The sequence below is a fragment of the Ornithodoros turicata genome, chromosome 9 (genome assembly GCF_037126465.1).
Source record: "Ornithodoros turicata isolate Travis chromosome 9, ASM3712646v1, whole genome shotgun sequence".
Classification (NCBI taxonomy): Eukaryota; Metazoa; Arthropoda; class Arachnida; order Ixodida; family Argasidae; genus Ornithodoros; species Ornithodoros turicata.
In genome coordinates, this window is record NC_088209.1 from 28,484,765 (window position 1) to 28,505,963 (window position 21,199).

At 44.1% G+C, this 21,199-nt stretch overlaps 1 protein-coding gene and 6 long non-coding RNA genes across 7 annotated transcripts; 2 read left to right on the forward strand and 5 right to left on the reverse strand.

Moving 5' to 3' along the window:
- Positions 1 to 3,434: 3,434 nt before the first annotated feature.
- On the reverse strand, positions 3,435 to 6,967 carry LOC135367847 (uncharacterized). Its single transcript, XM_064600956.1, has 17 exons — positions 6,916 to 6,967; positions 6,757 to 6,810; positions 6,598 to 6,651; positions 6,439 to 6,492; positions 6,281 to 6,371; positions 5,723 to 5,866; positions 5,564 to 5,620; positions 5,411 to 5,476; positions 5,265 to 5,330; positions 5,012 to 5,068; positions 4,852 to 4,914; positions 4,704 to 4,764; positions 4,545 to 4,619; positions 4,386 to 4,457; positions 4,230 to 4,281; positions 3,749 to 3,798; positions 3,435 to 3,639 (listed from the first exon to the last, which is right to left on the reverse strand). The coding sequence occupies exons 6-17, from the start codon at positions 5,776 to 5,778 to the stop codon at positions 3,523 to 3,525; spliced, it is 792 nt and encodes a 263-aa protein (XP_064457026.1). The 5' UTR covers positions 5,779 to 5,866; positions 6,281 to 6,371; positions 6,439 to 6,492; positions 6,598 to 6,651; positions 6,757 to 6,810; positions 6,916 to 6,967; the 3' UTR covers positions 3,435 to 3,522.
- A 1,377-nt stretch (positions 6,968 to 8,344) lies between these two features.
- LOC135368074 (uncharacterized) lies at positions 8,345 to 8,702 on the reverse strand. The gene is made up of 3 exons (XR_010414659.1): positions 8,662 to 8,702; positions 8,506 to 8,556; positions 8,345 to 8,400 (listed from the first exon to the last, which is right to left on the reverse strand). It is a non-coding gene; the product is annotated as an uncharacterized LOC135368074 (long non-coding RNA).
- Positions 8,703 to 9,454: 752 nt separating this feature from the next.
- Positions 9,455 to 9,986, reverse strand: LOC135367848 (uncharacterized). The gene is made up of 4 exons (XR_010414549.1): positions 9,934 to 9,986; positions 9,775 to 9,828; positions 9,616 to 9,669; positions 9,455 to 9,510 (listed from the first exon to the last, which is right to left on the reverse strand). It is a non-coding gene; the product is annotated as an uncharacterized LOC135367848 (long non-coding RNA).
- A 738-nt stretch (positions 9,987 to 10,724) lies between these two features.
- LOC135368064 (uncharacterized) lies at positions 10,725 to 11,100 on the reverse strand. The gene is made up of 3 exons (XR_010414655.1): positions 11,045 to 11,100; positions 10,886 to 10,977; positions 10,725 to 10,780 (listed from the first exon to the last, which is right to left on the reverse strand). It is a non-coding gene; the product is annotated as an uncharacterized LOC135368064 (long non-coding RNA).
- Positions 11,101 to 11,201: 101 nt separating this feature from the next.
- On the reverse strand, positions 11,202 to 13,584 carry LOC135367849 (uncharacterized). Its single transcript, XR_010414550.1, has 5 exons — positions 13,520 to 13,584; positions 12,673 to 12,847; positions 11,525 to 11,596; positions 11,363 to 11,416; positions 11,202 to 11,257 (listed from the first exon to the last, which is right to left on the reverse strand). It is a non-coding gene; the product is annotated as an uncharacterized LOC135367849 (long non-coding RNA).
- Positions 13,585 to 15,146: 1,562 nt separating this feature from the next.
- LOC135367850 (uncharacterized) lies at positions 15,147 to 15,991 on the forward strand. The gene is made up of 2 exons (XR_010414551.1): positions 15,147 to 15,256; positions 15,446 to 15,991. It is a non-coding gene; the product is annotated as an uncharacterized LOC135367850 (long non-coding RNA).
- Positions 15,992 to 18,785: 2,794 nt separating this feature from the next.
- LOC135367851 (uncharacterized) lies at positions 18,786 to 19,708 on the forward strand. Its single transcript, XR_010414552.1, has 2 exons — positions 18,786 to 18,897; positions 19,056 to 19,708. It is a non-coding gene; the product is annotated as an uncharacterized LOC135367851 (long non-coding RNA).
- Positions 19,709 to 21,199: the final 1,491 nt, after the last annotated feature.

Sequence of the window (21,199 nt, forward strand, 5' to 3'; positions counted from 1 at the left end):
GTTCCACGAACGGGCACTTGTTCACTGCCTCCCATTGGAAGTAAAGCAAGACCGAGGGTCGCGTCCCTTTAAGGGACCATATCGTAATCCCCTCAAGACCGTGGCTTCCGGGCGCGACCCTGTTTACCTCTAGCTTCGAGCGTAGCTCAATTCTACCAAATTTGTGGCGCTGTCGAACACTATGATGTCCTTTGTTTACAAACAGGGAGAGGTCTATTGTTGGACATAAGCGAAAACGATCTAAGCGTTGAAAGATGAAAGTCACTGAAAAGGTTAGCCAGCTGTAGGACTCGAACCCACATGTTCTGGATTGCCGGTCCAGGGCACTAACCAATTGAGCTAAGGTAACACGCCTTCTAAGCGACTTCCAAGGGTGCGTCATCTGAAGGGACAAACCAGCCACTCTCTCTCACTCATCCTCCTTTCACTCTTACATTTTTGTACACTCATACACACATTCATACGATGGGATCGACGCAGGCGGCAACTGTTGAACATGAAAGAACTGATGTTCTGAGGCTGGAACAACATAGAAGGGACAAATACATACAAGGCCTCAATTTTGCCTGAGAAATTAACGATGAAAGATGAAAGTCACTGAAAAGGTTAGCCAGCTGTAGGACTCGAACCCACATCTTCTGGATTGCCGGTCCAGGGCTCTACCAATTGAGCTAAGGTAACACGCCTTCTCAGCGACTTCCAAGGGTGCGTCATCTGGAGGGACAAACCAGCCACTCTCTCTCACTCTAAGAACATCAGTTCTTTCATGATCTAAGCGTGTGTTGCACTCCTCCGTAGGCAACTCAAGATCTAACTCAACTGCTCACGCGCGCTGCACCTGCGTAATGCTATTTTGTGTCCGAAGTAACTTGGAAGTAACTCGTTCTTTTTTTAAGTAATTCAGTAACTGCGAGTTACATTTCAGGCTGAAGAACTTCGTTATTAACTTAGTTACATTTTGCACACGGTAACTTAACTTGTAACGAGTTCTTTTTGACGGGTAACTTGTCAATCTATGCCTCAAAGAACACCAATAGGTCAGTCTTACCTGTTTTAACACTTTCAGCAAAGAAATGAAGGTGCTTAGATTGCTCACAGCAAGCACACACAGACTTATCAGGAGGTACTCCTTATTTCGCAGGTGGCATATGGGACATTGGGACTGGAAGAAGGACCTACGAAATTTGGCCTCAGAGAACACCAGTAGGTCAGTCTTAACTGTTTTAAGCAGTCTTGGTTAGTAAATAAGTTACAAGTAACTTGTACTGTAACTATAGTTACTTTTTGCGGTAACCAGTTACTAATTTTAACTAAGTAGTTACCGCTTTTGGTTAAAGTAACTGTAAAATGTAACTATAACAAGTTACTCAGGTATGGTAATACGTATTTCGCGTGGACGACGCCAGTTCCCTGGCGTCTTTTTGCCAAGGATTCAAGTACATTGCCGTTTTTTCTAACCAGGACTTCCGCGAAATTTGTCACCTCATACTAAATCCCATCCTGCTGTTAAGGCTCATGGGAAAATATCTGTTTATAAGCATGCTAGGCCAGTACAAATGCAAAAACAGGTTGCAACAAGTTTTTGAGGGTTACAATATTTATTCGACTTTTTTTTTCTCTTAGAAGGTAACTGTGATGTAACTGAGTTACTTTAACGTGGTAACTGTAGCTATAACTAGTTACATTTCAAAAACAGTAACTGTGACTCCGTTACCATTTTTGCAGGCTAACTAACTGTAATTCATTTACTTTTTTGTAGTATCTTACCCATGACTGGTTTTAAGTGCTTAGAAGTGGTTTTTAGGAGCTGTATAATCATGCACATATACCCAGTAGAGGGTGCTCTTTATTTTGCATGTGGAAATGAAGCGAAAGAAGGACTTTGGGTGCACAGGGTGAAGCCATACAGGTTTGTGAAATAAAGGATGAGAGGGGGAGGGAGTTATAGTGCTTTCTCCTTTACCTTTTTTTCTTTCCTTTGATTCTATTGGTTAGAGTTGTCAGATTGGTCAGTTGTTCAGAAGCGTGTGTGTGTGCATATGTTGGAGTCTGTGAATAAATCTCTGGGTTGACACTTCGCCGTTGTGTTGTTGCTCTCTGTCATCTTTCACAATGTGTAGAGGTAATCAAGAGGGTAAAATAATACACAGTCCAGCTTGTTGAAACGTGGCAGAAGGGCAGAGCTTGCCCTGAAGCTTACGTATTAAATAGTTACTCTGACATCGTGTTTCATTCTTTCGTTATTATTTTTCTTGACGTTTCACAATGAACCACATGTTAGTGGTACACATTGTGGAGACTCCATACACATCGAATACCTCACTTTAACACTGGTGAAGGACCTTGGAAATTTCGCATCAGAAAACGCCCCGAGCGCTATAGTGCTCTATATTCTGCAGGTGGAATGGCACAGGAAGGACTAGGACAACAGGTCATTACAAACTTCATTTGTTCGTTTTATTCTCTAGTGTTGAATAAAATGTATTCATAACACTGTGATGCAAAAGAAAACGTGCGTAATTCACAATGCTGGAAAGTTAAGCAGCTCTTGCCTAGATGGCGCTAAAACTATTATTGAAATTCAAGTTTCCGCCATGAAACCACGAGAAGGGCGAGAAGGATATCACCGCCCACCCCCACACTACATTCTAGACTTCCCTCACCTGGAAGTCCTGCTCAAATCCATTTATGGAAATGGACTCGTCCTGCAGGGAGGTAAAGGACACCCCCATTGGTCGAGTCCATTGATATGCTCAGCAGAATAGGCACAAGTGGCAGTCCTCTCACCCAAAATCCTGCATTTTTTTGTAAAAACCGCAGCGCCCCCTAGCGGGAACGTCCGGAACTAATTCAAGGCCACGTTAGAGGTCATACAAGGTTATTCAAGGTCAATCAAGGTCAAACAAGGTCAAAGGGGATTAAATTTTTTGGGCCGTTTTTCGACAAAATGGTTCGAGTTTGAAGGTCGTTTTAGAGGTCAAATAGAGGTCAAATAGAGGTCGTTCAGGGTCGTTCAAGGTCAATCAGGGTGACTTCTAGGGAATGGACTCGTCCGGGGAGGGAAAGGACACCCCTCGGACGAGTTCATTAATGGACTCGTCCGAGGGGTGTCCTTTCCCTCCCCGGACGAGTCCATTAATGGATTCGTCCACGGAGTGTACCTACCGCTGGAGGAGTCCACTTTCCTGAGTTTACTTTGTAGGACTTTGTGCAGCATTTTGGTAGGAGGCGCTGCAGTTTCGTAAGGGTGGAAGTCGCAATTTGATTACGGGACACTCCAGATGTCCAGCTACAGCTTCCGATAACTTAATAGTAAATTCTGTAAGTCATCTTAGACCACTTACCAAATTTGTAGCAGAAGGTAAGACTCTTACCAAACTTTACCGTCAAAACCATGCTTTATATCACCTGGATTAATTTTATTAAACACTGAATCAGAGACACAAAGTTTAATCGCACATTAAATGCAGCTGAATAACGATCGAATTGACACCCGACATGAAATTTTGGAGTCTTCCGCGGTCAAATTCTCGTCCATGACGAAAACCCGAGACTGGGTTCTCGTAGTACCACAGTCGCCCTTTTGACAGAGTTTGCTGCCGCCAAATTTCGGAGGCCGTTCTTCCTCTCGAATTCCATCTGCAGAATAAAAAGCACCTTTTACTGAGCATGTGTGCTTAGTTTCAGTTCAATATGAGCATTTTCTTTATTATTTCACTGAACATGGGATAGAATGTATAAGGCTAACCTCGTCGTCTTTTCTGACGCCCAATGCAGTCGTTTTCCCTCTCATTCCACCTGCAGAATGAAAAGCTGAATATGCGTGCTTAGTGCCTTAGTTTCAGCTCATATGAGCAGGTTTATTGTTTCACTGATTATGGGAAAAGATAAGACGTAAGGAAGGTAAAAGAAGGTTCTGATGTTTTCCGATGCCCAATTGCGGCGGTTGACCATTCCACCTGCACAAAAGAACCTTCTACTAGGAGAACCTTTAAGAGAAGGTGAATATGTGTGCTTAGTTTCAGCTCAATAGTCCCAGTCCATTTTTATTATTTTACTAAACATAGAATAGAAGGTGAGACTATAACCTGATGGCGTTTTCTGAGGGCCAATTTCGGCAGTCGTTCTCCCTTTACTAGCAGAATAAGGAGCTGTATATGTATGGTTAGTTTCAGCCCAACAGGAGCATTTTTTATTTCACTGAACATGGAAATGAAGGTAAGACTGACCTATTGGTTTTTCTGAGGCCAAATTTAGGAGGTCGTTCCTGTCCGAGTCCACCTGCAGAATAAAGAGGATGTTTACTGAGTATTGTTTGCAGGATTTCAGCTCAATAGGAGCATTTTTATTTCTTCCCAGGAAATGGTAAAGAAGGTAAGACTAACCTCTTGGTGTTTCGTAAGGCCGAATTTAGAAGGTCCTTTTCTGTCCCAGTCCACCTGCAGAATAAAGAGTACCTTTTACGGAGTATTGTTTGCTGGATTTCAGCTCAATATGAGCATTTTTAATTTTTCACAGGAAATGGTAAAGAAGGTAAGACTAACCTCTTGGTGTTTCGTGAGGCCAAATTTAGGAGCTCCTTTTTTCCTGTCCCAGTCCACCTGCAGAATAAAGAGTACCTTTTACGGAGTATTGTTTGCTGGATTTCAGCTCAATAGGGGCATTATTTTTTCACAGGAAATGGTAAAGAAGGTAAGACTAACCTCCTGGTGTTTCATGAGGCCAAATTTAGGAGCTCCTTTTTTCCTGTCCACCTGCAGGGACCTTTTACGGAGTATTGTTTGCTGGATTTCAGCTCAATAGGAGCATTTTTATTTTTTCACAGGAAATGGTAAAGAACGTAAGACTAACCTCTTGGTGTTTCGGGAGGCCGAATTTAGGTCATTTTTTTTTCTGTCAGAGTCCACCTGCAGACTAAAGAGGACGTTTACTGAGTATTGTTTGCTGGATTTCAGCTCAATAGGAGCATTTTTATTTCTGCCCAGGAAATGGTAAAGAAGGTAAGACTAACCTCTTGGTGTTTCGTGAGGCCGAATTTAGAAGGTCCTTTTTTTCTGTCCGAGTCCACCTGGAGAATGAAGAGGACGTTTACTGAGTATCGTTTGCTGGATTTCAGCTGAATAGGAACATATTTATTTCGTCACAGGAAATGGTAAAGAAGGTAAGACTGACCTATTGGTGTTTCGTGAGGCCAATTATGGAGGTCCTTCCTGACCCAGTCATTTCTTATTTCACATGAATATGGAATAGAGGGTAAGACTAACCTGATGGCGTTTTCTGAAGCCTTTCGGCAGTCGTTCTCCCTATCACTCCACTTGCAGAATGAAGAGCTGAATGTGTGTGTTTAGCTTCAGCTCAATATGGGGATTTATTATTTCACTGAACATGGAATAGAAGGTATAAGGCTAACCTCATCGTCTTTTCTGACGCCCAATTAAGGCAGTTTTCCCTCTCATTCCACCTGCAGAATGAAAAGCTGAATATGCGTGCTTAGTGGCTTAGTTTCAGCTCATAGGAGCATTTGTATTGTTTCACTGATTATGGAAAAGAAGGTAAGACTAACCTTATGGTATTTTCCCGAGGCCCGATTTCGGCGGTTGCTTTTCCTGTACCATTCCACCTGCACAATAAGAACCTTTCACTGAATATGTGCGCTTAGTTTCAGCTCAATAGGAGCATTTTTTATTATTTCACTGAACATGGAAAAGAAGGTGAGTCTAACCTTGTGGTGTTTTCTGAGGCCAAGTTGCGGATGTCCTTCTTCCTGTCCCAGTCCATTTTATTTTAATGCACATGGAATAGAAGGTGAGACTATAACCTGATGGCGTTTTCTCAGGCCCAATTTCGGTAGTCTTTCTCCCTGTACCTGCAGAATGAAGAGCTGAATGTGTGTGCTTAGCTTCAGCTCAATAGGAGCATTTTTATTGTTTCAATGATCATGGAAAAGAAGGTAAGACTCTTGGTTTTAAATACTCTTGTTTTTCTGAGGCCAAATTTAGGAGGTCCTTCCTGTCCCAGTTCGACTGCAGAATAGAGAGGACCTTTCACTGAGTACTGTTTGCCACATTTCACCCAATAGGAGCACTTCTATTTCTTAATTGGAAATTGCAAAGAAGCTAAGGCTCTTCGTGTTTTCTGAGGCCAAATTTCGGTGGTCTTTCTTCCTGTCTCACTCCACCGAAGAATAAAGAGGACCTTTACTGAGTATTGTTTGCTGAATTTCAGCTCAATAGGTGCATGTTTATTTCTCACTGCAAATGGAAAAGAAGGTAAGACTAACCTCTTGGTGTTTTTTGAGGCAAAATTATGGAGGTCCTTCCTGTCTCAGTCTACTTGCAGAATAAAGAGGACTTTTTACTGAGTATTGTTTGCTGGATTTTAGGCAAATAGGGGCATTTTTATTTCTGCACTGGAAATGGAAAAGAAGGGAAGACTAACCTCTTGGTTTTCAGAGGCCAAATAGCAGAGGTCCTTCTTCCTGTCTCAGTCCGCCTGCAGAATAAAGAGGACCTTTTACTGAGTATTGTTTGCTGGATTTTAGCCAAGTAGGGGCATTTTTATTTCTTCACTGGAAATGGAAAAGAAGGTTAGACTAACCTCTTGGTTTTCAGAGGCCAAATATTAGAGGTCCTTCTTCATGTCTCCGTCCACCTGCAGAATAAAGAGGACTTTTTACTGAGTATTGTTTGCTGGATTTTAGCCAAATAGGGGCATTTTTATTTCTGCACTGGAAATGGCAAAGAAGGGAAGACTAACCTCTTGGTTTTCAGAGGCCAAATAGCAGAGGTCCTTCTTCCTGTCTCAGTCCACCTGCAAAATAAAGAGGACATTTTACGGAGTATTGTTTGCTGGATTTTAGCCAAATAGGGGCATTTTTATTTCTGCACTGGAAATGGAAGAAAAGGGAAGACTAACCTCTTGGTTTTCAGGGGCCAAATAGCAGAGGTCTTTCTTCCTGTCTCAGTCCACCTGCAGAATAAAGAGGACCTTTTACTGAGTATTGTTTGCTGGATTTTAGCCAAGTAGGGGCATTTTTATTTCTTCACTGGAAATGGAAAAGAAGGTTAGACTAACCTCTTGGTTTTCAGAGGCCAAATATTAGAGGTCCTTCTTCATGTCTCCGTCCACCTGCAGAATAAAGAGGACTTTTTACTGAGTATTGTTTGCTGGATTTTAGCCAAATAGGGGCATTTTTATTTCTGCACTGGAAATGGCAAAGAAGGGAAGACTAACCTCTTGGTTTTCAGAGGCCAAATAGCAGAGGTCCTTCTTCCTGTCTCAGTCCACCTGCAAAATAAAGAGGACATTTTACGGAGTATTGTTTGCTGGATTTTAGCCAAATAGGGGCATTTTTATTTCTGCACTGGAAATGGAAGAAAAGGGAAGACTAACCTCTTGGTTTTCAGGGGCCAAATAGCAGAGGTCTTTCTTCCTGTCTCAGTCCACCTGCAGAATAAAGAGGACCTTTTACTGAGTATTGTTTGCTGAATTTTAGCCAAATAGGGGCATTTTTATTTCTGCACTGGAAATGGAAAAGAAGGGAAGACTAACCTCTTGGTTTTCAGGGGCCAAATAGCAGAGGTCCTCATTCCTGTCTCAGTCCACCTGCAGAATAAAGAGGACCTTTTACTGAGTATTGTTTGCTGAATTTTAGCCAAATAGGGGCATTTTTATTTCTGCACTGGAAATGGAAGAGAAGGGAAGACTAACCCCTTGGTTTTCAGGGGCCAAATAGCAGAGGTCCTCATTCCTGTCTCAGTCCACCTGCAGAATAAAGATGACCTTTTACTGAGTATTGTTTGCTGTATTTTAGCCAAATAGGGGCATTTTTATTTCTGCACTGGAAATGGAAGAGAAGGGAAGACTAACCTCTTGGTTTTCAGGGGCCAAATAGCAGAGGTCCTCCTTCCTGTCTCAGTCCACCTGCAGAATAAAGATGACCTTTTACTGAGTATTGTTTGCTGGATTTTAGCTGAATATGGGCATTTTTATTTCTGCACTGGAAGTGGAAAAGAAGGGAAGACTAACCTCTAGGTTTTCAAGGGCCAAATAGCAGAGGTCCTGCTTCCTGTCTCAGTCCACCTGCAGAATAAAGATGACCTTTTACTGAGCATTGTTTGCTGGATTTTAGCCAAATAGGGGCATTTTTATTTCTGCACTGGAAATGGAAAAGAAGGGAAGACTAACCTCTTGGTTTTCAGGGGCCAAATAGCAGAGGTCCTCATTCCTGTCTCAGTCCACCTGCAGAATAAAGATGACCTTTTACTGAGCATTGTTTGCTGGATTTTAGCCAAATAGGGGCATTTTTATTTCTGTACTGGAAATGGAAAAGAAGGGAAGACTAACCTCTTGGTTTTCAGGGGCCAAATAGCAGAGGTTCTCCTTCCTGTCTCAGTCCACCTGCAGAATAAAGAGGACCTTTTACTGAGTATTGTTTGCTGGATTTTAGCCAAATAGGGGCATTTTTATTTCTGCACTGGAAATGGAAAAGAATGTAAGACTAACCTCTTTGTTTTCATAGGCCAAATAGCAGAGGTCCTTCCTGTCACAGTCCACCTGCAGAATAAAGAGGACATTTTACTGAGTATTGTTTGCTGGATTTTAGTCAAATAGGGGAATTTTTATTTCTGCACTGGAAATGGAAAAGAAGGGAAGACTAACCTCTTGGTTTTCAGGGGCCAAATAGCAGAGGTCCTTCTTCCTGTCTCAGTCCACCTGCAAAATAAAGAGGACATTTTACGGAGTATTGTTTGCTGGATTTTAGCCAAATAGGGGCATTTTTATTTCTGCACTGGAAATGGAATAGAAGGGAAGACTAACCTCTTGGTTTTCAGAGGCCAAATAGCAGAGGTCATTCTTCCTGTCTCAGTCCACCTGCAGAATAAAGATGACCTTTTACTGAGTATTGTTTGCTGGATTTTAGTCAAATAGGGGCATTTTTATTTCTGCACTGGAAATGGAAAAGAAGGGAAGACTAACCTCTTGGTTTTCAGGGGCCAAATAGCAGAGGTCCTTCTTCCTGTCTCAGTCCACCTGCAAAATAAAGAGGACATTTTACGGAGTATTGTTTGCTGGATTTTAGCCAAATAGGGGCATTTTTATTTCTGCACTGGAAATGGAATAGAAGGGAAGACTAACCTCTTGGTTTTCAGAGGCCAAATAGCAGAGGTCATTCTTCCTGTCTCAGTCCACCTGCAGAATAAAGATGACCTTTTACTGAGTATTGTTTGCTGGATTTTAGTCAAATAGGGGCATTTTTATTTCTGCACTGGAAATGGAAAAGAAGGGAAGACTAACCTCTTGGTTTTCAGGGGCCAAATAGCAGAGGTCCTTCTTCCTGTCTCAGTCCACCTGCAAAATAAAGAGGACATTTTACGGAGTATTGTTTGCTGGATTTTAGCCAAATAGGGGCATTTTTATTTCTGCACTGGAAATGGAATAGAAGGGAAGACTAACCTCTTGGTTTTCAGAGGCCAAATAGCAGAGGTCATTCTTCCTGTCTCAGTCCACCTGCAGAATAAAGATGACCTTTTACTGAGTATTGTTTGCTGGATTTTAGCCAAATAGGGGCATTTTTATTTCTGTACTGGAAATGGAAAAGAAGGGAAGACTAACCTCTTGGTTTTCAGGGGCCAAATAGCAGAGGTTCTCCTTCCTGTCTCAGTCCACCTGCAAAATAAAGAGCACCGTTTACTGAGTATTGTTTGCTGGATTTTATCAAAATAGGGGCATTTTTATTTCTGCACTGGAAATGGAAAAGAAGGGAAGACTAACCTCTTGGTTTTCAAGGGCCAAATAGCAGAGGTCCTCCTTCCTGTCTCAGTCCACCTGCAGAATAAAGAGGACCTTTTACTGAGTATTGTTTGCTGGATTTTAGCCAAATAGGGGCATTTTTATTTCTGCACTGGAAATGGAAAAGAATGTAAGACTAACCTCTTTGTTTTCATAGGCCAAATAGCAGAGGTCCTTCCTGTCACAGTCCACCTGCAGAATAAAGAGGACCTTTTATTGAGTATTGTTTGCTGGATTTTAGCCAAATAGGGGCATTTTTATTTCTGCACTGGAAATGGCAAAGAAGGGAAGACTAACCTCTTGGTTTTCAGAGGCCAAATAGCAGAGGTCCTTCTTCCTGTCTCAGTCCACCTGCAAAATAAAGAGGACTTTTTACTGAGTATTGTTTGCTGGATTTTAGCCAAATAGGGGCATTTTTATTTCTGCACTGGAAATGGCAAAACAAGGGAAGACTAACCTCTTGGTTTTCAGAGGCCAAATAGCAGAGGTCCTTCTTCCTGTCTCAGTCCACCTGCAAAATAAAGAGGACATTTTACGGAGTATTGTTTGCTGGATTTTAGCCAAATAGGGGCATTTTTATTTCTGCACTGGAAATGGAAAAGAAGGGAAGACTAACCTCTTGGTTTTCAGAGGCCAAATAGCAGAGGTCCTTCTTCCTGTCTCAGTCCACCTGCAGAATAAAGATGACCTTTTACTGAGTATTGTTTGCTGGATTTTAGCCAAATAGGGGCATTTTTATTTCTGCACTGGAAATGGAAGAGAAGGGAAGACTAACCTCTTGGTTTTCAGGGGCCAAATAGCAGAGGTCCTCCTTCCTGTCTCAGTCCACCTGCAGAATAAAGATGACCTTTTACTGAGTATTGTTTGCTGGATTTTAGCTGAATATGGGCATTTTTATTTCTGCACTGGAAGTGGAAAAGAAGGGAAGACTAACCTCTTGGTTTTCAGAGGCCAAATAGCGGAGGTCCTTCTTCCTGTCTCAGTCCACCTGCAGAATAAAGATGACCTTTTACTGAGTATTGTTTGCTGGATTTTAGCCAAATAGGGGCATTTTTATTTCTGCACTGGAAATAGAAAAGAAGGGAACACTAACCTCTTGGTTTTCAGAGGCCAAATAGCAGAGGTCCTTCTTCCTGTCTCAGTCCACCAGCAGAATAAAGAGCACCGTTTACTGAGTATTGTTTGCTGGATTTTAGCCAAATAGGGGCATTTTTATTTCTGCACTGGAAATGGAAAAGAAGGGAAGACTAACCTCTTGGTTTTCAGGGGCCAAATAGCAGAGGTCCTCATTCCTGTCTCAGTCCACCTGCAGAATAAAGAGGACCTTTTACTGAGTATTGTTTGCTGAATTTTAGCCAAATAGGGGCATTTTTATTTCTGTACTGGAAATGGAAAAGAAGGGAAGACTAACCTCTTGGTTTTCAGGGGCCAAATAGCAGAGGTTCTCCTTCCTGTCTCAGTCCATCTGCAAAATAAAGAGCACCGTTTACTGAGTATTGTTTGCTGGATTTTATCAAAATAGGGGCATTTTTATTTATGCCCTGAAAATGGAAAAGAAGGGAAGACTAACCTCTAGGTTTTCAGGGGCCAAATAGCAGAGGTCCTTCTTCCTGTCTCAGTCCAGCTGCAGAATAAAGAGGGCCTGTTACTGAGTATTGTTTGCTGGATTTCAGCCCAATAAAAGCATTTTAGTTCTTCACAGGAAATGGAAAAGAAGGGAAGGAAGACTAACCTCTTGGTTTTCTGAGTTCAAATTACGGAGGTCCTTTTTCCTGTCCCAATCCGACCGCAGTATAAAGATGACCTGTGAGTGAGTATTTGTGTTTAATTTCAGCTCAATTGGAGCATTTTTATTTCTTCACTGAAAATGGAACAGACAGCAAGATCTTATGTTCTCGGAGGCCAAATTTTGGAAGTCCGTATTTCTGCCCCAGTCCACCTTCAGAATAAATAGGAACAGTTACTGAGTAGTGTGTATGTGCCTAATTTGAGCTCAATAGGGGCATTTTTATTTCTTCTCTGAAAATGGGAAAGAAGAGTAAGACTAATCTCTCGGTGTTTCCTGAGGCCATACTTTGAAGGCCCTTCTTCGTGTCCCATCCCACCTGCAAAATAAGGAGAATGTTTTACTGAGTATGTGTGGTTTATTTCAGCTTAATAGGGTCATTATTTTTATTTCCCAGAAAGGTCCTTCTTTCTGTCCAATTGTACCTGCAAAATGAAGAGCACCTACTGCTCAGTATGTGTGCTTAGTATTATCTCAATACCACGAATTTCATTGTTGGCTTTTAATTCCGAAGACACGTCTTCCTGCAAGTAGAAGATCTCTCTACCTTTCTCATATATGTCATATGCATGTGGCACAACAGTGATGAACGTTGTTGAAAGGGTGCCATTGTCGAAACACCAGTCAAGAGGTTAGCAGGGACCCCGATGATTATACTACAGGCTCTGTCAGCCACAATAAAATATTTCTAACTGCTACTACATCAGTATACTATGTCTTTTGACTATTATCTCTCAGTACTATGAACAATACCTGGCAGGAGCCAGACAGATTGTTTATTATTAACATTGTTGTTCACTATTTACAATTTCACCATTCGTGGACTATTAAGTGTGACAATTTCTGACGATTACTTCGAACATGTTCCCGATATTTTTTACCTTCTTGCATTTCGACGGCCTATTCACTATTGGTACTATGGATACTCTTTTTCTATTCTGTACTTCAATATCCTTACTAGCATTTCTACTTCCAGAGTTTTCTGTCTACTGATACTGCTTTCCGATTTTTTCTGACATTTATTACTTTTATTAGTTGTGTGACTTTCTGATATGTATTCCGTTCTTCGACAATTAGTGCCTCCTCTGACTTACACCCTCTCCACGCTTGCAAGAGTTGATCCAACGCTCGCTTTTCGGATGCCACGAAATACCTCCCGTCAAGATGCTGCATTAATTCATCGGATGCGACTCAAACGTGGCTTATACTGTTCAGTGGCGTTACCGCCTGCGCAAAGTTGACTCTCCAAGATGCTGTCACTGTGGCGACCTGGAAAATGTAGAACACATGCTTCTCCATCGCCCACACTTATAGTGACTCTAAGTCAACCCCCGCCCTCGTACTCTGGCAAAATTGCTTGTTCCATGGTCAAATGTAGTCCGCAAACGCTCTGCCCAGAAAGCACAGTCTGCTAACCTCTTGGAAAACGTGACATATAGATCCTCACTGTCTGACTCGTCAACCATCAAATAAAAGCGAGGAATGCGAGTAGAGTACACCATCCCTGGAATAAACGGCACATTTCCTTGCGTTTTAGGGCTTCTTGATATCACCACTTTCTTCGATTTCAATTTTGAATTCTAGCTGGTCTTGCCAGATACTTTTTATTGACAGTCACCACCACGGGACGCTGCGACACATCTTGCCATTCCTGACAGTATAAAGTTATTGCATTTGAACGCATTTCGCGCAATGTTACATTATTATTGACACAACTTTCTTTTTTACGCCTACTATTGATTTGGTATGAAGAGAATTACTTTCCGAAATGGGCTGTCCAACGTTGATATGTCAGCACTGGTTCGCGTTAGGCTTAGTCTAGACAGCCACGTGAACAGGATACCTTTCCTTTAATCGAACAAGGACGATTACATGCTGGCGTCAGGAAGGCATTTCGGACCATTCCGTGCGCGTTATGCGAAACAAATAGCGGGAAAATACCTCCAAACATCAGTGCTTTCCCTGCTGTGCTGGGAGGTGCGCCGAGGCAGTGCAGAGGATTGTTTTCTGTAATACAAACATATTAACTGCGCATGTTCCCACGCCCCGTTCTTTGCCACACTGAAAGAAGATAACCGAATCGCGCAAAACGCCCCCCACAAAACTAAGATCACGCACGTCTAGATAACAGCCTGATAATGCCCTGCGAAAACTTTGAGGTGAACCTTCTGATAACCTGCGTAAAGAGTCGGAGCGAAAAGAGTGGTTTGTCAGCTCGCTGAAAGTTTGTGAGATATACTTGGCCATACTATTTTCACTTTCTATGTTTTTGCTCAGATGGGTTTATTGCAATGACGATGTCAAGGGACACTGAATTCAATTCAGTGCCTGCGTTGAATGCGTAAAGCCTTATTGGCGCATAAGCGGGCAATACCCTGACAGAAGATATGTACACGCGATAACTGCTTCTATGCGGCTACATGCAAGCATAGAACACGGCTTTAGACATTACACTGAACACACACACGGCGCAGAAGGACCACGCGTGCATCAAATCGGAGAGATGTCTCTAAGCAATGTGGCCACCAAATTCCCGGCGTCCTTAGAATCAGTAGGCGAACGGGATACTAACAGGTCCAGTGTTCTACAGCGACAAAAGTAGAACGGAGGAAGACAAATAGCGTAACGACAATTGAGGGCATTTACGGAACGGCGCCCTTACAGCATCCGCGCCCAACACGGAACTTAAACAAAATATATCCTTCATAAGGGTGATAGAGCAGTATGATTATTAGCAACCCTTTATGGACGCGCACATTATACCTGAATTATCCTTACTTCCACGGCCTAGCAAAATTAGTAAACAATGATCAAGCACGCTGTTTGCGCACACTATCGACTTGGCAAATTCGAAGATCGCGAACGAAATGCGGTTAGACAGTTATTGTCTTGCCCTGCTAATATAGTTGTTACATGATGTTGTTTTTGTCGTAAAATAAACTGAAACTCTCACACACCCTACTACCATTATCAAATACTACTTATCAGTTATACACTTCCGTCATATCAGGTCCCTCGTCTTTGCCGCTGAGGGGTGACCATACTCTCTCTAAGTCTACGAGCATGAGTTTTTGTGCTAAGTGTTATATTGCGCTTATTCTTCCGTTTGTGTTCGTATATATTTTTTATATTGTAGTATCGTCTTATGTTATATACGTATCTCTCTTTTAACCACTGCTGTGCTGGCTGAAGAGCAGGACTGGGGCACGTCGAGCTACATATAATATAACTTTCTTCCTCAGTATCCTGTAGCCTTTTGTTCTTCCTTGTACGTTATATGAAAAAAAAAAAAAAAGAGATATATTATGCATGGTTTGCAACGCTTGGAGATCTAACGTTTCACCGCTGGGCAACTCATAAGGGAAGGGGGTGGTACTGCGAGGAGAGCCATATGCGGGAGAAATGACCCGCGCATTTATTCTGGAAAATCATAACATCTTTTAGAATTATCTTCTGCTAGATAAGACACGTGGCGATAGGAAGGTGTTATCGCCGATGGTGGTCTCACACGTGCTGTTTCCCTCTTTACTGCGAGGGAACTTGAGGCTTATATAACCCGCAGCGGCAACCAGCGCATAAAGGACAGCCGTCCTGACGACTGGTATGAGCAACATCAGCCGCGAGCAGCGGAGGGGTTCTTTCGGCAGACTACGGCAATCTACCGCAGGGAACGGCGATGTAAGTGAATAATTGTGCTGTTTGTTTCATGAATGTTGCTCTTGTGTTCTCTGGGGCTGGCTTGTCCAGGGAACATGAGCAGATGGTTAGCGGTTTTCGCTAGTGTTTCATCTTTGTTTGTTTTTTCTTTGCGTTTCGCTTATTTGCTGTTTTCTGCCGTTTCTTTTCTTGACGGTAATGCCGCCCAAGAGGAACCCTGGCTCCCTCGACAGTGCCGTGGACGAACCTGCGCCGGTGGCACAGGACCTGCTACAGCAGACTACTTCACTCCGTACGCTGTAGCAACAGCTCGGCAGCTCCTCCGCCGTCCCCTGACACACTGCTGCGCATGAACTTGACCGTACCGACGCTTTCCAGCCACAGCGACCCAGGTCAGAAGACTTCATCGTCGACTTGGACGCTTGCCATAGGGCCGCCCGAGTCACCGATGACTTCCTCCGGCGTAGAGTATACTAGCAGCAGATCCTGGCTGACTGTCCTTCTCCCTGACATCTTGCACTTGCCGAACGTTTGGAAAGGTGGGAGTGCGCCGATAGCAAGGTGTTATCGCTGATAACACCTCCCACGTGCAGTCTCCCTTATACTGCGCGGGAACCCGAAGCCATAGCGCTATACAAGCGCGGAAAATAAATTAATCTTCAATTCATCTTCACGACTGCTGCTGGCGGCGGACAGATTACGACGCAGTGGTCTTTTGGGAACGGTGATGTATGCAAATAAACATGTTTAACCTGAGAGTTGTTCTCTGGGGCATCAGCTAGACAGGTCGGGATGGGTGCAGGTCTCTATCCACGGAGCACCCCCTTGGATGCTTTGTGTTGAAAACTTGACATATTGGTCGCTGTCTGACTCGTCGCCCAAATTACAGCAAGGTATGGGGTAGGGTACCACCTGTGGAATGAACGGCACATTTCCTTGAGTTTGAGGGCTTCTTGATATCACTTTGATTTGAATTCTGGTTTTGACCGATACTTTTATTGACAAGCCGCCACCACGTGACGCTGTGACACATCTTGCCATTCATGACTGCCCTATAAAGTTACTGCATTTGAACGCGTTTGGCAGAATGCTACTGCAAAGAATGATAACATATCACGTAAAATCATGGCACGGATCTCGTGGCTTGATATTCTTCCGCCATATTCATTAAACGTTTTGCAGTTCCCTTGAACAGACGTCCTCTCTTGTTACATTATTATTGGCACAACTTTTATAGTTACGCCTGCTATTGGTTTGGCACACATAATTACTTTCCGAAATGTGATGGCCTACTGCTATCAGCCGCAATGGTTCACGTTAGGCTTAATCTAGACGGCATGTGAACGGTACCTTTCCAATAGGCGAACACGGATGATTACATGCTGGCGTAAGGAAGGCCTTTCGGACCATTCCGTGAACGTTATACGAAAAAAAAATAAAAAATAGCATGAAAATACCTCCAAACATCAGTGCTTTCCCTGCTGTGCTGACAGGAGAGCCGAGGCTGTGCAGAGGATTGTTTTCTGTACTACAAGCATATTAACTGCGCATGTTCCTACGTTCCGTTCTTTGCCAGACGGGAAAAAAAGATAACCGAATCGCGCCCAATACGCCCCGTCAATCAAATCACTTAAGATCACGCACGTCTAGATAACTGACAATGGCATGTTTAATTCAGTGCCTGCGTCGAATGCGTAAAGCACCTTGCAAGTTCCCTTATAAAGGAATAAGCAGGAAATACCTGATAGAAGATACATACACGCGATCACTGCTGCTATGCGGCTACACGCAAGAATAGAACACTGCTTTAGACATTACACTTGGACCTACACACGGCGCCGTAGGACTACGAGTGCATCAAATCGCAAAGAACCATGCTTCTAAGCAATCCCACCAAATCACGGCGCCCTTAGAAACAGTAGGCGAACGGGATACTAACAGACCCAGTGTTCTACAGCGACTAAAGTAGAACTGACGAAAACGAATATGCTACAATGGTGCTACAAGTGTAAGGACAAATGAACATAAGAGCGTTTAATGGCGCCCTTACAGCTAGCATCCGTTCCTCGTCTTTTATTTCATACTTCTAGTCTCGTTAGCCCAGGAAGGGTAACTGTAGAAGCTGTGGTAGTAGCAGATAGTATACAAGGTGAAAGGTAACAAAGATTGACAGCACAGCCACCATATTCACGATAAGGACGGAAAGGGTCTGTTGAAAAAAGAAAACAAAAACGAACTGAAATCAACCACGCACAATCAGGAAAACTCGGGAAGTAGCTGCCCTAGCTACGTGCCTTCTCGACCCAGGTTCAATACTACAGGAGGTAGCGCTACAGAAAAAAAAAAAAAAAGTCTATCACAGATTTATCCTTCATACGGGTGATAGAGCAGTATGATTAGCGGTACTTCTTTATAGACGCGCACATTACCTAAATTATTCTTACTTAACGGCCTAGCAAAACTAGTAAAGAATTGTCAATGAGAATGTTTTCGCACACTACCGAATTGGCACAATCAAAGACCGCATCGGCGCCGACTGCGGGGGGGCTTGGGAGCCTGAGCCCCCCCCCCCCCCCCGGAACTTACCCAGGGGGCCTAGGTCCCCTCCGGGAAGTCTACCCAGCTGACACTGACTTAAGACGAAGTTTCGAGGGATATCCTAAGAATCGATCGTTTCATGCGAGTGATCATGATAATCCTGTAAAAATTTGCCTCATCACAACGCCGCAACAAGGAATTCCGGACACCCTGCCCGACCTCTGTGCATGAAGAGGGGGGGGGGGGAGGGGGGGGGACGTTGTGCCCCGGCCCCCTCCGGCGGAAACTCTCCACCTATGCAAGACCGCGAACGAAATGCGGTTACAGAGTGATTGTCTTGCCCTGTAGTCCCAGTTGTTACATGATGTTCTTTTTCTCGTATAATAAACTGGAACTGTCACGCACCATTATTAAATGCGTATCAATCACACACTCAGGTCCCCAGTCTTTGCCACTGAGGGGTGACACCTTATACTCTCTCTCTCTCTACGAATATGAGTTTTTGTACCAATCGTTATCCTGTGCTTATTCTTCCGTTTGTATATATATTTTATATTATGATATCGTGAAATGTACGCAATCTATCTTTCTCTCTCTCTTTTAACCACTAGTGTCTGTGTTGGCTGAAGAGCAGGACTGGGGCACGTCGAGCTACATAATGTAGCTCCCCCCCCCCCCCCCAGTATCCTGTAACCTTTAGTTTTTTTTTTGTTTGTTATTGTTGTACATTATATGAAATAAAATGAAAAGGGAAAATACTATGCATAGTTTGCATCGCTTCGAAATCTGACGTTTCACCCTTGGGCGACTAAAGGAGTACGTGGTACTGGCGAAGAGGGCCGTGCGGGCAAAATGGCACGCTCATTTTTTCTGGAAAACCAAAATATCTTTTAGAATTATCTTCTGCTAGATAAGACGCGTGGCGATATCAAGGTGTTATCGCCGATAGTGGTCCGACACGTGCTGTTTCCCTCTTTACTGCGAGGGAACCCGAAGCTTATATAACCCGCAGCGGTAACAGCGCAGAAAAGACAGCCATCCTGACGACTGGTGTGAGCAGCAGCGAGCGGCGGAGAGGTTCCTTCGGCAGATTACGGAAGTGGCCTACTGCAGGGAACGGCGATGTAAGGGAATAGTTATGCTGTTTGCTGCTGGTTAACCTGGACGTTGCTTGTGTTCTCTGGAGCTGGCGCTTGTCCAGGGAACATGAGCAGATAGCTGTTAGCGGTTTTCGCTAGTGTTTCATCCTTGTGTGTGTGATTTCATTTGCTGTTTCCCGCAGTTTGTCTTTCCTGCCCGTCATGCCGCTCAAGAGGAATTCCAGCTCCCTCGACAGTGCCGTGGACGAGTCTGCGGCACAAGACCTGCTACAGCAGATGATTTCACTCCGTACGCTATACTGTCTCAACAGCTCGGCAGCACTCCCGCCGTCCCCGGACACCCGCTGCGCACGAACGTGACTGTACACTGTACCGACGGTTTCCAGCCACAGCGACACCAGGTCAAGAGTTCCTCATCGACTTGGACGTTTGCCAGACGACTGTCCTAGTCACCGACGAGGGCGTCCGGCTCTGATACAGTCCGCAACTCCTGATTGACTGTCGTTCCGGTGACATTTTGCACTTGTCAGACGTTTGAAAAAATGGGAGGGACTGTGGCAATGTGTTATCACTGATAGCCCCCCCCCCCCCCCCCCCCTCCTACACGTGCAGTCTCCCTTCTTTGGGAGGGAACCTGAAGCTCCGGACCGCTATGCGAGCGCGTAAAAGAAATGAATCTTGACGACGTCGTCAAGGTCTATTTCTTTTACGTTTCTTTCTTTCTTGCGTTTTCGCTGCCAGCAACAGCACACTGTTGCTGGCAGCGGACAGTTTACGACGCCGTGGTCCCCTGCAGGGAACGGCGGTGTGAGCAAATGAACATGCTGTTGTTTGAGCGGAGCGTTGTTTGTATTCTCTGGGGGGCTGCGGTTAGACAGGTCTGGATGGGTGTAGGTTCCAAACTAGAATGTAACGGAACAAGCGCTTAGAGGCTGTGCTGTTCTCAGCTCGTTTTGCCCACCTGCGATAACCTCTTCGTGTTTTCTGAGCACAAATTTCGACAGCCATTCTTCCATTCCAGCTGCAAAATCCTACTTAAGCTGAGCGCCTATCGTGTTGCCGAAAGCGTTGACAGGTACAACTGACCTCGTGGAAAGGTGACGAAGTAGTGCATGCCTCTTCGTTTCCAGGGCGAGAGCAGTTTGTGGGCAGGCATTGAACTTGTCTAATCTTATACAGTTGGCAATACAAACTACCTCCATAGGTAGTTCCCCTACTTCATGAGAACACTTACCAGAGTAATACGCTGGTCCCACAGTAGAGAGTTTTAGAACATCGTACGCTGTCGCCTTTGCGCACGTAAGAGATAGCGTTGGTTGTACTGCGCATGCGCAGAGCAGTGCGCAGAAACACCACGCTATTCCTTGTCTTACCCCACGCAAAGGCAATAGCGTACGATACACTAAACCTCGCTAATGTTACGGAGCTAACGACTGATGCCTGTGTTGCGCTCCAATTTAGCAGTCGTCCAAAAAGCCAGACAACGGCGGGAATCAACAATCGCACCTCTTGCGTGTCGCTGTAATGTACGGCCATCCCACCAACCCCACCCAGTTACAGAGCGTGGCATTCTTTTAGTTGGCGTCGCTAGTCTACAAGTCTGCTTTACCTCACGCTTGCAAGCAATAGGTGAAGCTAGCTTTACGGTACAGTTAATGCTGTAAGATTGTGCGAACATTTTGTCTTGAAGTGATTTAGTCTTAAGATTTTGTCCGAGAAGTGTCGTCTGCGAGGCCGCTGAAACAGTTGCCTTTTGTTGCACCGAGATTTCATCACGTCGAAGAGCCCTCCAGTCGGGACAATTAAGGAGGACTAAGGTGACCCCAATTTTTTTGTTTTTCGGTGCAGTGTATTCTCCAACGAATAAAATGAGTTCCTGCGAAAGAACGATGAGCGTAGGTGACAAATAATCCGCACACCTTTGAAAAATCCTTATCGGCAAAAAGAGAGCATCGCAGAACGAGATGACGTCGTGTAAGCTGCGAAGAAAAAAACAAATACAAGGCACGGAGCCTTCACCACGTCAACGAGAGCATCGTGTCGGCCGTCCACGGCTGCTTTCACAGTGTTTTTTGTAAATTCGATTGCACAGCTATAACGCACCGCAGAGCGAAAATATTTTGCATGGTGACTCCTGGTGGACATCTTGACAGACGAGGCAGGATTTCGATAGCGATGTTAATTGTCACCTCATTGCTCCTTTAAGCAACAGACTGAATGTTTTTATGGCTGCCTCCGGACACAAGGCCTCCTAACCATAGGCCCAATGCCATCTGGACGAAACAAGGACTGCTGGATGCATCCACCGAGCCCTCCACTACATCAT

Bases quoted from the DNA above. Each gene is read 5' to 3' on its own strand.
- LOC135367847 (XM_064600956.1), bottom strand. From the start codon at position 5,778: ATGGACTGGGACAGGAAGAAGGACATCCGCAACTTGGCCTCAGAAAAC. The intron at 4,765-4,851 runs GTTAGTCTTACG...ACTCCGTAAAAG, and splicing joins GCCTCCCGAAACACCAAGAG to GTCCCTGCAGGTGGACAGGA. The intron at 4,282-4,385 runs GTTAGTCTTACC...TTTATTCTGCAG, and splicing joins GCCTTACGAAACACCAAGAG to GTGGACTCGGACAGGAACGA.